At 72.6% G+C, this 13,859-nt stretch overlaps 1 protein-coding gene across 2 annotated transcripts in view; it reads left to right on the forward strand.

Annotated features, from left to right (window-relative positions):
* ESPN (espin) overlaps positions 1-13,859 on the forward strand; it is a 96,920-nt gene that overhangs the window by 62,140 nt on the left and 20,921 nt on the right. The window contains exon 12 of one of the 2 annotated variants that reach the window (XM_074975563.1): positions 13,198-13,224. The exons of the other annotated variant lie outside the window; for it this stretch is intronic. Coding sequence (XP_074831664.1) covers positions 13,198-13,224 — 27 coding nt within the window. The remainder of the gene's footprint in view (positions 1-13,197; positions 13,225-13,859) is intronic. 2 annotated transcript variants of the gene reach the window in all.

The raw sequence follows: 13,859 nt of genomic DNA on the forward strand, positions 1-13,859 counted from the left end.
ACAGGCAGAGAGCAGGGCGGCCCCGGGGCTGGGCGTGGGGGTGGCACAGGCAGAGAGCAGCGGGGCCCCGGGGCTGGGCGTGGGGGTGGCACAGGCAGAGAGCAGGGCGGCCCCGGGGCTGGGCGTGGGGGTGGCACAGGCAGAGAGCAGCAGGGCCCCGGGGCTGGGCGTGGGGGTGGCACAGGCAGAGAGCAGCGGGGCCCCGGGGCTGGGCGGGGGGGTGGCACAGGCAGAGAGCAGGGCGGCCCCGGGGCTGGGCGTGGGGGTGGCACAGGCAGAGAGCAGGGCGGCCCCGGGGCTGGGCGTGGGGGTGGCACAGGCAGAGAGCAGCGGGGCCCCGGGGCTGGGCGTGGGGGTGGCACAGGCAGAGAGCAGCAGGGCCCCGGGGCTGGGCGTGGGGGGTGGCACAGGCAGAGAGCAGCGGGGCCCCGGGGCTGGGCGTGGGGGGTGGCACAGGCAGAGAGCAGCGGGGCCCCGGGGCTGGGCGTGGGGGTGGCACAGGCAGAGAGCAGCGGGGCCCCGGGGCTGGGCGTGGGGGTGGCACAGGCAGAGAGCAGTGGGGCCCCGGGGCTGGGCGTGGGGGGCGGCACAGGCAGAGAGCAGCGGGGCCCCGGGGCTGGGCGTGGGGGGCGGCACAGGCAGAGAGCAGCGGGGCCCCGGGGCTGGGCGGTGGGGGTGGCACATGCAGAGAGCAGCGGGGCCCCGGGGCTGGGCGTGGGGGGTGGCAGAGGCAGAGAGCAGCGGGGCCCCGGGGCTGGGCGTGGGGGGTGGCACAGGGAGAGAGCAGCGGGGCCCCGGGGCTGGGCGTGGGGGGTGGCACAGGCAGAGAGCAGCGGGGCCCCGGGGCTGGGCGTGGGGGGTGGCACAGGCAGAGAGCAGCGGGGCCCCGGGGCTGGGCGTGGGGGTGGCACAGGCAGAGAGCAGCGGGGCCCCGGGGCTGGGCGTGGGGGGTGGCACAGGCAGAGAGCAGCGGGGCCCCGGGCCTGGGCGTGGGGGTGGCACAGGCAGAGAGCAGCAGGGCCCCGGGGCTGGGCGTGGGGGTGGCACAGGCAAAGAGCAGTGGGGCCCTCGGGGCTGGGCGTGGGGGTGGCACAGGCAGAGAGCAGCGGGGCCCCGGGGCTGGGCGTGGGGGTGGCACAGGCAGAGAGCAGCGGGGCCCCGGGGCTGGGCGTGGGGGTGGCACAGGCAGAGAGCAGCGGGGCCCCGGGGCTGGGCGTGGGGGTGGCACAGGCAGACAGCAGCGGGGCCCCGGGGCTGGGCGTGGGGGTGGCACAGGCAGAGAGCAGCGGGGCCCCGGGGCTGGGCGTGGGGGTGGCACAGGCAGAGAGCAGGGCGGCCCCGGGGCTGGGCGTGGGGGTGGCACAGGCAGAGAGCAGGGCGGCCCCGGGGCTGGGCGTGGGGGTGGCACAGGCAGACAGCAGCGGGGCCCCGGGGCTGGGCGTGGGGGTGGCACAGGCAGAGAGCAGCGGGGCCCCGGGGCTGGGCGTGGGGGTGGCACAGGCAGAGAGCAGCGGGGCCCCGGGGCTGGGCGTGGGGGTGGCACAGGCAGAGAGCAGGGCGGCCCCGGGGCTGGGCGTGGGGGTGGCACAGGCAGAGAGCAGCGGGGCCCCGGGGCTGGGCGTGGGGGGTGGCACAGGCAGAGAGCAGGGCGGCCCCGGGGCTGGGCGTGGGGGTGGCACAGGCAGAGAGCAGCGGGGCCTCGGGGCTGGGCGTGGGGGGTGGCACAGGCAGAGAGCAGCGGGGCCCCGGGGCTGGGCGTGGGGGTGGCACAGGCAGAGAGCAGGGCGGCCCCGGGGCTGGGCGTGGGGGTGGCACAGGCAGACAGCAGCGGGGCCCCGGGGCTGGGCGTGGGGGTGGCACAGGCAGAGAGCAGCGGGGCCCCGGGGCTGGGCGTGGGGGTGGCACAGGCAGACAGCAGCGGGGCCCCGGGGCTGGGTGTGGGGGTGGCACAGGCAGACAGCAGGGCAGCCCCGGGGCTGGGCGTGGGGGTGGCACAGGCAGACAGCAGGGGGCCCCGGGGCTGGGCGTGGGGGTGGCACAGGCAGACAGCAGCGGGGCCCCGGGGCTGGGCGTGGGGGTGGCACAGGCAGAGAGCAGGGCAGCCCCGGGGCTGGGCGTGGGGGTGGCACAGGCAGACAGCAGGGCGGCCCCGGGGCTGGGCGTGGGGGTGGCACAGGCAGAGAGCAGCGGGGCCCCGGGGCTGGGCGTGGGGGTGGCACAGGCAGAGAGCAGCGGGGCCCCGGGGCTGGGCGTGGGGGTGGCACAGGCAGACAGCAGCGGGGCCCCGGGGCTGGGCGTGGGGGTGGCACAGGCAGAGAGCAGCGGGGCCCCGGGGCTGGGCGTGGGGGTGGCACAGGCAGAGAGCAGAGGGGCCCCGGGGCTGGGCGTGGGGGTGGCACAGGCAGAGAGCAGCGGGGCCCCGGGGCTGGGCGTGGGGGTGGCACAGGCAGAGAGCAGCGGGGCCCCGGGGCTGGGCGTGGGGGGTGGCACAGGCAGAGAGCAGCGGGGCCCCGGGGCTGGGCGTGGGGGTGGCACAGGCAGAGAGCAGCGGGGCCCCGGGGCTGGGCGTGGGGGTGGCACAGGCAGAGAGCAGCGGGGCCCCGGGGCTGGGCGTGGGGGTGGCACAGGCAGAGAGCAGAGGGGCCCCGGGGCTGGGCGTGGGGGTGGCACAGGCAGAGAGCAGCGGGGCCCCGGGGCTGGGCGTGGGGGTGGCACAGGCAGAGAGCAGCGGGGGCCCCGGGGCTGGGCGTGGGGGTGGCACAGGCAGAGAGCAGAGGGGCCCCGGGGCTGGGCGTGGGGGTGGCACAGGCAGACAGCAGCGGGGCCCCGGGGCTGGGCGTGGGGGTGGCACAGGCAGAGAGCAGCGGGGCCCCGGGGCTGGGCGTGGGGGTGGCACAGGCAGAGAGCAGGGCGGCCCCGGGGCTGGGCGTGGGGGTGGCACAGGCAGAGAGCAGCGGGGCCCCGGGGCTGGGCGTGGGGGTGGCACAGGCAGACAGCAGCGGGGCCCCGGGGCTGGGCGTGGGGGTGGCACAGGCAGAGAGCAGGGCGGCCCCGGGGCTGGGCGTGGGGGTGGCACAGGCAGAGAGCAGGGCAGCCCCGGGGCTGGGCGTGGGGGTGGCACAGGCAGAGAGCAGGGCAGCCCCGGGGCTGGGCGTGGGGGTGGCACAGGCAGAGAGCAGGGCAGCCCCGGGGCTGGGCGTGGGGGTGGCACAGGCAGAGAGCAGCGGGGCCCCGGGGCTGGGCGTGGGGGTGGCACAGGCAGACAGCAGCGGGGCCCCGGGGCTGGGCGTGGGGGTGGCACAGGCAGACAGCAGGGCGGCCCCGGGGCTGGGCGTGGGGGTGGCACAGGCAGACAGCAGCGGGGCCCCGGGGCTGGGCGTGGGGGTGGCACAGGCAGACAGCAGGGGGCCCCGGGGCTGGGCGTGGGGGTGGCACAGGCAGACAGCAGGGGGCCCCGGGGCTGGGCGTGGGGGTGGCACAGGCAGAGAGCAGCGGGGCCCCGGGGCTGGGCGTGGGGGTGGCACAGGCAGACAGCAGCGGGGGCCCCGGGGCTGGGCGTGGGGGTGGCACAGGCAGAGAGCAGGGGGCCCCGGGGCTGGGCGTGGGGGTGGCACAGGCAGAGAGCAGGGGGCCCCGGGGCTGGGCGTGGGGGTGGCACAGGCAGAGAGCAGCGGGGCCCCGGGGCTGGGCGTGGGGGTGGCACAGGCAGAGAGCAGCGGGGCCCCGGGGCTGGGCGTGGGGGTGGCACAGGCAGACAGCAGCGGGGCCCCGGGGCTGGGCGTGGGGATGGCACAGGCAGAGAGCAGGGCGGCCCCGGGGCTGGGCGTGGGGGTGGCACAGGCAGACAGCAGCGGGGCCCCGGGGCTGGGCGTGGGGGTGGCACAGGCAGACAGCAGCGGGGCCCCGGGGCTGGGCGTGGGGGTGGCACAGGCAGAGAGCAGTGGGGCCCCGGGGCTGGGCGTGGGGGTGGCACAGGCAGAGAGCAGCGGGGCCCCGGGGCTGGGCGTGGGGGTGGCACAGGCAGAGAGCAGCGGGGCCCCGGGGCTGGGCGTGGGGGTGGCACAGGCAGAGAGCAGGGCGGCCCCGGGGCTGGGCGTGGGGGTGGCACAGGCAGAGAGCAGCGGGGCCCCGGGGCTGGGCGTGGGGGTGGCACAGGCAGAGAGCAGCGGGGCCCCGGGGCTGGGCGTGGGGGTGGCACAGGCAGAGAGCAGGGAGGCCCCGGGGCTGGGCGTGGGGGTGGCACAGGCAGAGAGCAGCGGGGCCCCGGGGCTGGGCGTGGGGGTGGCACAGGCAGACAGCAGCGGGGCCCCGGGGCTGGGCGTGGGGGTGGCACAGGCAGAGAGCAGCGGGGCCCCGGGGCTGGGCGTGGGGGTGGCACAGGCAGACAGCAGCGGGGCCCCGGGGCTGGGCGTGGGGGTGGCACAGGCAGAGAGCAGCGGGGCCCCGGGGCTGGGCGTGGGGGTGGCACAGGCAGAGAGCAGCGGGGCCCCGGGGCTGGGCGTGGGGGTGGCACAGGCAGAGAGCAGCGGGGGCCCCGGGGCTGGGCGTGGGGGTGGCACAGGCAGAGAGCAGGGCGGCCCCGGGGCTGGGCGTGGGGGTGGCACAGGCAGACAGCAGCGGGGCCCCGGGGCTGGGCGTGGGGGGTGGCACAGGCAGAGAGCAGCGGGGCCCCGGGGCTGGGCGTGGGGGTGGCACAGGCAGACAGCAGCGGGGCCCCGGGGCTGGGCGTGGGGGTGGCACAGGCAGACAGCAGCGGGGCCCCGGGGCTGGGCGTGGGGGTGGCACAGGCAGACAGCAGCGGGGCCCCGGGGCTGGGCGTGGGGGTGGCACAGGCAGAGAGCAGGGCGGCCCCGGGGCTGGGCGTGGGGGTGGCACAGGCAGAGAGCAGGGGGCCCCGGGGCTGGGCGTGGGGGTGGCACAGGCAGACAGCAGCGGGGCCCCGGGGCTGGGCGTGGGGGTGGCACAGGCAGAGAGCAGGGCGGCCCCAGGGCTGGGCGTGGGGGTGGCACAGGCAGACAGCAGCGGGGCCCCGGGGCTGGGCGTGGGGGTGGCACAGGCAGAGAGCAGCGGGGCCCCGGGGCTGGGCGTGGGGGTGGCACAGGCAGAGAGCAGGGCGGCCCCGGGGCTGGGCGTGGGGGTGGCACAGGCAGACAGCAGCGGGGCCCCGGGGCTGGGCGTGGGGGTGGCACAGGCAGAGAGCAGCGGGGCCCCGGGGCTGGGCGTGGGGGTGGCACAGGCAGACAGCAGCGGGGCCCCGGGGCTGGGTGTGGGGGTGGCACAGGCAGACAGCAGGGCAGCCCCGGGGCTGGGCGTGGGGGTGGCACAGGCAGACAGCAGGGGGCCCCGGGGCTGGGCGTGGGGGTGGCACAGGCAGACAGCAGCGGGGCCCCGGGGCTGGGCGTGGGGGTGGCACAGGCAGAGAGCAGGGCAGCCCCGGGGCTGGGCGTGGGGGTGGCACAGGCAGACAGCAGGGCGGCCCCGGGGCTGGGCGTGGGGGTGGCACAGGCAGAGAGCAGCGGGGCCCCGGGGCTGGGCGTGGGGGTGGCACAGGCAGAGAGCAGCGGGGCCCCGGGGCTGGGCGTGGGGGTGGCACAGGCAGACAGCAGCGGGGCCCCGGGGCTGGGCGTGGGGGTGGCACAGGCAGAGAGCAGCGGGGCCCCGGGGCTGGGCGTGGGGGTGGCACAGGCAGAGAGCAGAGGGGCCCCGGGGCTGGGCGTGGGGGTGGCACAGGCAGAGAGCAGCGGGGCCCCGGGGCTGGGCGTGGGGGTGGCACAGGCAGAGAGCAGCGGGGCCCCGGGGCTGGGCGTGGGGGGTGGCACAGGCAGAGAGCAGCGGGGCCCCGGGGCTGGGCGTGGGGGTGGCACAGGCAGAGAGCAGCGGGGCCCCGGGGCTGGGCGTGGGGGTGGCACAGGCAGAGAGCAGCGGGGCCCCGGGGCTGGGCGTGGGGGTGGCACAGGCAGAGAGCAGAGGGGCCCCGGGGCTGGGCGTGGGGGTGGCACAGGCAGAGAGCAGCGGGGCCCCGGGGCTGGGCGTGGGGGTGGCACAGGCAGAGAGCAGCGGGGGCCCCGGGGCTGGGCGTGGGGGTGGCACAGGCAGAGAGCAGAGGGGCCCCGGGGCTGGGCGTGGGGGTGGCACAGGCAGACAGCAGCGGGGCCCCGGGGCTGGGCGTGGGGGTGGCACAGGCAGAGAGCAGCGGGGCCCCGGGGCTGGGCGTGGGGGTGGCACAGGCAGAGAGCAGGGCGGCCCCGGGGCTGGGCGTGGGGGTGGCACAGGCAGAGAGCAGCGGGGCCCCGGGGCTGGGCGTGGGGGTGGCACAGGCAGACAGCAGCGGGGCCCCGGGGCTGGGCGTGGGGGTGGCACAGGCAGAGAGCAGGGCGGCCCCGGGGCTGGGCGTGGGGGTGGCACAGGCAGAGAGCAGGGCAGCCCCGGGGCTGGGCGTGGGGGTGGCACAGGCAGAGAGCAGGGCAGCCCCGGGGCTGGGCGTGGGGGTGGCACAGGCAGAGAGCAGGGCAGCCCCGGGGCTGGGCGTGGGGGTGGCACAGGCAGAGAGCAGCGGGGCCCCGGGGCTGGGCGTGGGGGTGGCACAGGCAGACAGCAGCGGGGCCCCGGGGCTGGGCGTGGGGGTGGCACAGGCAGACAGCAGGGCGGCCCCGGGGCTGGGCGTGGGGGTGGCACAGGCAGACAGCAGCGGGGCCCCGGGGCTGGGCGTGGGGGTGGCACAGGCAGACAGCAGGGGGCCCCGGGGCTGGGCGTGGGGGTGGCACAGGCAGACAGCAGGGGGCCCCGGGGCTGGGCGTGGGGGTGGCACAGGCAGAGAGCAGCGGGGCCCCGGGGCTGGGCGTGGGGGTGGCACAGGCAGACAGCAGCGGGGCCCCGGGGCTGGGCGTGGGGGTGGCACAGGCAGAGAGCAGGGGGCCCCGGGGCTGGGCGTGGGGGTGGCACAGGCAGAGAGCAGGGGGCCCCGGGGCTGGGCGTGGGGGTGGCACAGGCAGAGAGCAGCGGGGCCCCGGGGCTGGGCGTGGGGGTGGCACAGGCAGAGAGCAGCGGGGCCCCGGGGCTGGGCGTGGGGGTGGCACAGGCAGACAGCAGCGGGGCCCCGGGGCTGGGCGTGGGGATGGCACAGGCAGAGAGCAGGGCGGCCCCGGGGCTGGGCGTGGGGGTGGCACAGGCAGACAGCAGCGGGGCCCCGGGGCTGGGCGTGGGGGTGGCACAGGCAGACAGCAGCGGGGCCCCGGGGCTGGGCGTGGGGGTGGCACAGGCAGAGAGCAGTGGGGCCCCGGGGCTGGGCGTGGGGGTGGCACAGGCAGAGAGCAGCGGGGCCCCGGGGCTGGGCGTGGGGGTGGCACAGGCAGAGAGCAGCGGGGCCCCGGGGCTGGGCGTGGGGGTGGCACAGGCAGAGAGCAGGGCGGCCCCGGGGCTGGGCGTGGGGGGTGGCACAGGCAGAGAGCAGCGGGGCCCCGGGGCTGGGCGTGGGGGTGGCACAGGCAGAGAGCAGCGGGGCCCCGGGGCTGGGCGTGGGGTGGCACAGGCAGAGAGCAGGGAGGCCCCGGGGCTGGGCGTGGGGGTGGCACAGGCAGAGAGCAGCGGGGCCCCGGGGCTGGGCGTGGGGGTGGCACAGGCAGACAGCAGCGGGGCCCCGGGGCTGGGCGTGGGGGTGGCACAGGCAGAGAGCAGCGGGGCCCCGGGGCTGGGCGTGGGGGTGGCACAGGCAGACAGCAGCGGGGCCCCGGGGCTGGGCGTGGGGGTGGCACAGGCAGAGAGCAGCGGGGCCCCGGGGCTGGGCGTGGGGGTGGCACAGGCAGAGAGCAGCGGGGCCCCGGGGCTGGGCGTGGGGGTGGCACAGGCAGAGAGCAGCGGGGCCCCGGGGCTGGGCGTGGGGGTGGCACAGGCAGAGAGCAGGGCGGCCCCGGGGCTGGGCGTGGGGGTGGCACAGGCAGACAGCAGCGGGGCCCCGGGGCTGGGCGTGGGGGGTGGCACAGGCAGAGAGCAGCGGGGCCCCGGGGCTGGGCGTGGGGGTGGCACAGGCAGACAGCAGCGGGGCCCCGGGGCTGGGCGTGGGGGTGGCACAGGCAGACAGCAGCGGGGCCCCGGGGCTGGGCGTGGGGGTGGCACAGGCAGACAGCAGCGGGGCCCCGGGGCTGGGCGTGGGGGTGGCACAGGCAGAGAGCAGGGCGGCCCCGGGGCTGGGCGTGGGGGTGGCACAGGCAGAGAGCAGGGGGCCCCGGGGCTGGGCGTGGGGGTGGCACAGGCAGACAGCAGCGGGGCCCCGGGGCTGGGCGTGGGGGTGGCACAGGCAGAGAGCAGGGCGGCCCCAGGGCTGGGCGTGGGGGTGGCACAGGCAGAGAGCAGCGGGGCCCCGGGGCTGGGCGTGGGGGTGGCACAGGCAGAGAGCAGAGGGGCCCCGGGGCTGGGCGTGGGGGTGGCACAGGCAGACAGCAGCGGGGCCCCGGGGCTGGGCGTGGGGGTGGCACAGGCAGACAGCAGCGGGGCCCCGGGGCTGGGCGTGGGGGTGGCACAGGCAGACAGCAGGGGGCCCCGGGGCTGGGCGTGGGGGTGGCACAGGCAGACAGCAGGGCGGCCCCGGGGCTGGGCGTGGGGGTGGCACAGGCAGAGAGCAGGGGGCCCCGGGGCTGGGCGTGGGGGTGGCACAGGCAGACAGCAGGGCGGCCCCGGGGCTGGGCGTGGGGGTGGCACAGGCAGAGAGCAGCGGGGCCCCGGGGCTGGGCGTGGGGGTGGCACAGGCAGAGAGCAGCGGGGCCCCGGGGCTGGGCGTGGGGGTGGCACAGGCAGACAGCAGCGGGGCCCCGGGGCTGGGCGTGGGGGTGGCACAGGCAGACAGCAGCAGGGCCCCGGGGCTGGGCGTGGGGGTGGCACAGGCAGACAGCAGGGGGCCCCGGGGCTGGGCGTGGGGGTGGCACAGGCAGACAGCAGGGCGGCCCCGGGGCTGGGCGTGGGGGTGGCACAGGCAGAGAGCAGGGCGGCCCCGGGGCTGGGCGTGGGGGTGGCACAGGCAGACAGCAGCGGGGCCCCGGGGCTGGGCGTGGGGGGTGGCACAGGCAGACAGCAGCGGGGCCCCGGGGCTGGGCGTGGGGGTGGCACAGGCAGAGAGCAGGGCGGCCCCGGGGCTGGGCGTGGGGGTGGCACAGGCAGACAGCAGCGGGGCCCCGGGGCTGGGCGTGGGGGTGGCACAGGCAGACAGCAGCAGGGCCCCGGGGCTGGGCGTGCGTGCAATGGGCTGGTGCACCAGCGGCTGGCACACGGTGCAGGGAGGCCTCCCAGACTGCGCCTGCCGCCGGGGGCTGAGCAGCCTGGGAACATGCTGCTGCTGGAGTGTGGCAGGGCCCCGCAGTGGGAGTAGGCAGCAGGGGAGAGCTGGTCCCCAGCCCAGCAGAAGCCCTGGGCGCGGGCACAGCAAGGCGGGAGAAGCTCCAGGGCTGGGAGGGCCTCGCTGGGCAGGGGCTCAGCCCTCTCTGCAGAGTGCGTTAGCAAGCGCCCCTCCCTGTCCCAGCTGCCTCCCTACCCCCCTCACCACCAACCCCCCCAACTTCCTCCTTCTGCAGCACAGGGAGAGCTGTGCTCCTTCCTCCAGCCAGCGAGCGGGTTAACCCTTCCCTTGCTGGCCGTCATCAAAGCCCAGGGTAGCTGAGCAGTCCAGCCAGGCTGTTCAAGAGCTCCAAGGGCAACCCTAGAGGCATCTCCCCCCGACCCCGACCCGCTGCTCACTAGCAAACAGTGTGTTTGCTCCTGGTGTGAATGCCCCAGTGTAGACAAGGGGAGTTGTCCCTTAAACCTGTTTGAGCTGGTCCTGGTGACCCCCACCTTCCCCGACTCTCCCAGTACCCGCCCAGTTTCCCCAGGGCAGGCTGGGCCCCTGGGCCCCCACCGGCAGCTGCTGGTCTCTGCAAGACTTCCCAACACGCCCAGGTTTCCTGAGGGGGTGAGCTACTGGGAAGGGAGGGGCAGGCTCGAGGGGAGGGGCTGGGGAGAAGACGGTAAAGGACCAGCTGTGAAGTGACGCTGGGGCGAAAGGAACAAGAGGAGCAGGGCTGGCACAAATTGCCAATCCGAAAGTCCAGTCTCCCAGTGCCCACTGGGACCTGCTCCAGATGCTCCTGGTCCTGCCATCTGGGGCTGGGGCTGCAGTTCTTCCCCAGGGCTGTCTGTGGGGGGTGGAGATGGGGAGTCCTGGGAGAGGGGACCTCCAGTATAATTAGCCCGTTGAATTCACTGCCCCAAGACACCATGGAGAGCTGCCATGGACAGGATGAGCCAGGAATGACTCCCAGCCACAAGCATGAAGCCCACAGAGCCACAGCCGCAGGGTTGCCAGTGTCCTGGGATACAAGCCCACCCCCGGGGCAGGTTAGCCACATGTTCTGCACTGGGGGGCAGTGGCTCCTGTGCTGATCTTACCAGGCAGGTCGCCTGCTGTTTAGCTCTGCTGGGCGCAGCCTGCCACCCCCATGGCCCTTGGCAGTGCTGCTGCAGAGCAGCGTGCACTGGGGGTGTTGGCTGGTGACCTGCATGTGGCACTTCACCTCATGCTCATTCGGGGACTGCAGGAACTGTGTCACCCACCCACAGGGTGAACCCAGCTCTCCTTCTGAGCTTGCTGGCCTGGGCAGAGTTCTTCCCGAGTGACCCTCGCTGGCATGTGAGCAGGTGGGGTGTGGATTGCACCCCTCCTAGGGGACCTTTCTCACTCAGCTGGTCAGACCCCAGCACCTGCCATGCCTCTGCAGCATGAGGCCTCTCCGCCCGGCTGGCCGGCAGGTCAGTAAGACACAGTGACTGATTGGACCTGGCAGCCCAGGAGCAGCAAGCGACCAGTGTCCCAGATACCTGAGACTGCAGCAGTGCAGATTGTCTTAAGCCAGTTACTCTGGCGATGTGACAAGCCCGGTGTTATCCAGCCCCATCGCAGAGCCGCTGCGCTGCCAGATGCCCAGAGCTGGGAGAGGAGTCTGGGGCTGGCTGCTGCCGGCCACACTAGAGAAGGGACAGCCTCGTGCATGAGTGACACATAGGGAGGTGCCTCGTCCTCGCCCCGGCTGGCTCCTGAAGACACTGCTCAGGATTAATGGTAACTGCTAACAGACTCGGCCCTGCGCTTGGAAAGCAGCAGCCGAAGTAGCCACCAGTACCAGGGGCTGCCTGTGAGGTTTAAAGCAAAGAGAGCTCTAAAGAGGTGTAGCCTGGCAGAGCAGCTCTGCTCTGATAGAATAGGACAGAAGAATAACAGAGACTTCTACGAATAGAGAGACAAGCAAAATCCGACTGCAATGCCCTCGCTTGCCCTGCCCTGCCCCAACCCTGCCTCTGCTCTGGTGGGGTGACCCCTGTCAGCAAGGCCCTCGCAGAGCATGCTGTCCTCTAGGGCCCATCCCACAGCCCTAAGGGCTCCCTGGTGCATGGGAACCGGGCTTGCTAGGTCAGAGCCCAGCCTGCCGCTGGGGCAGACCAGCGCTGCCTCTCAGTGCAGGCTGCCAGACAGAGGGGAAGACTTGGTAACCTGTACTTTACAGTCACTCGGAAACGGGAGCGTAAGCCGCGTGTCAGAAGCTCCACTGCCTGGCCTTGCTGGTCAGGGCAGCTGCTTACCAGGCATTCAGCACTGGCAGCTGTGGGCCTGTGCTTTTAACCTGAACACTGTTCCTCCCAGGCTCGTTTGTCCCCTTCCCTGGGGCCTGTGCCATGTGCCTCCTGGCTGCTCGGACCTGCTTGTTCTCACTGCCAGCGCTCTGCTTCTCTTCTCTCAGGCGGTAGCCAACAGCCCCTTGTCCCCGGGCCCCTTCTCGCATCCCTTGCTGCCGCCTCGGAAGGAGAGTTCGGCGGCAAACAGAGAATAAGCTCAGCGAGTGCCCAGTGCGTGGGGGCAGGGGAGCGCACTGGCTCTTTCTGCTAGCCCGTTACTGGGCAGCTTGTTCTCTCCAGCCGCCACAGGGACAGGCGGATGCTGTTTTGCTTGTGGGTGGAAACGAGGGACTGGGCCCTTTTGGGGATCTCTTGGGCACAGCTGAGCTGGGGCGAAGGACTCTGCCGGGTCCCACCACTGTCCTCTGTGCAAGGCGCTGCCCCCCTGTGAGCGGAGTGCCAAGCCCAGGTGTTGAGCGAGGCTCCTACGGTCACACGGAGCCACCAGTGCCAGGCATTGGTTGGGCTGTACCAGACTTTCCTGTGGGTCTGGAGCCTCCCCCCTGTGCAGAGATTCATCTGTTCTGAAAAGGCAGCACCAGAGCCAGTTTTCCAGGTGGTGTCTCATGAACAGCCACACGCTGGGCCCAACTGAGGACCTGCTCAGTGACCAGTGGGGGGCTTTATCACGTGCTTGGTTCTCCCATGCCGCTGGGAGCCCTTTGGCTTCTGCTGCCCAAAGAGCTAGCCAAACACTGAGCACATCCATCGCCTGTGCCGGGAACCCGCCATTCCAGTGCAGCTGCCAGCAGCACAGCTGGAGGGGCACAGAGAGGCCAAAGGGCACTGCATCTCTCTGATGGTTGGTATGCTGGGGAACAGGAAAGAGTTTCCCCAGACCCTCTGGGCACAGCCCCTGCCAGGCACCGGGCTGGCCACGCGCTATGTGTTATGTGCTTTTGAGGCCAGTTTCCGTTGGCCTGTTAGCCTGTTCCACAAGCCCCGAGGTAAATGGGGAAGGAGGAAGGAGCAATCGAGTGGGTTTCCTGGGTGAAGAGGAGAAACTGGGGCAATCAGCCCCTTCTCTAAGATGCTTGAACACTAATGCCAGCAGCCTGGGGAACAAACAGGAAGAATTAGAGGCCCTGGCACAGTCACACAAGTGTGAGGTGGCTGGAATAATGGAGACTTGGTGGGAAGATTCACATAACTGGAGCACCGTCATGGAAGGGTATAAACTGTTTAGGAAGGACAGACGGGAGAAAAGGAGGAGGAGTTGTGCTCTATGTGAGGGAGCAGTGTGATTGCTCAGAGCTCCAGTATGAGGAAGGAGAAAATCCAGCTAAGTGTCTTTGGCCGTGTCTACACTAGCCAAAAACTTCGAAATGGCCATGCAAATGGCCATTTCAAAGTTTACTAATGAAGCGCTGAAATGCATATTCAGCGCCTCATTAGCATGCGGGCGGCCGCAGCACTTCAAAATTGACGCGGCTCGTCCAGACGGGGCTCCTTTTCGAAAGGACCCCCCTACTTCGAAGTCCCCTTATTCCTATCTGCTCATAGGAATAAGGGGACTTCGATGTAGCCGGGGTCCTTTTGAAAAGGAGCCATGCGGCGCCGAGCCATGTCAATTTTGAAGTGCTGTGGCCGCCCGCATGCTAATGAAGCGCTGAATATGCATTTCAGCGCTTCATTAGTAAACTTTGAAATGGCCATTTGTGTGGCCATTTTGAAGTTTTTGGCTAGTGTAGACGTAGCCTTTGGGTTAAGCTCAGAGGTGGAAGTAACAGAGGTGATGTTGTAGTTGGTGTCTGTTATAGACCACCAGATCAGGGAGATGAGATGGATGAGGCTTTCTTCAGGCAGCTAAGTGAAGCTTCCAAATAACAGGCCGTGGTTCTCATGGGAGACTTTAATCATCCGGGCATTTGTTGGGAGACCAATACAGCAGCACACAGACAATCCAGGAAGTTTTTGGAGAATGTTGGGGATAACTTCTTGGTACAAGTGCTGAAGGAACCAACCAGGGGCTGTGCGCAACTTGACCTGCTGCTCACAAACAGGGAAGAACTAGTAGAAGGAATAGAAGTGGGAGGGAACCTGGGCTGCAGCGACCATGAGATTGTAGATTTCCGGATCTGGACAAAAGTAAGAAGGGTGAGCGGTAACATACAGACCTTGATTTCAGAAGAGCAGACTTTGACTCCCTGAGAGAACAGATGAGC

This window comes from Carettochelys insculpta, chromosome 23 (genome assembly GCF_033958435.1).
Source record: "Carettochelys insculpta isolate YL-2023 chromosome 23, ASM3395843v1, whole genome shotgun sequence".
Lineage (NCBI taxonomy): Eukaryota > Metazoa > Chordata > Testudines > Carettochelyidae > Carettochelys > Carettochelys insculpta.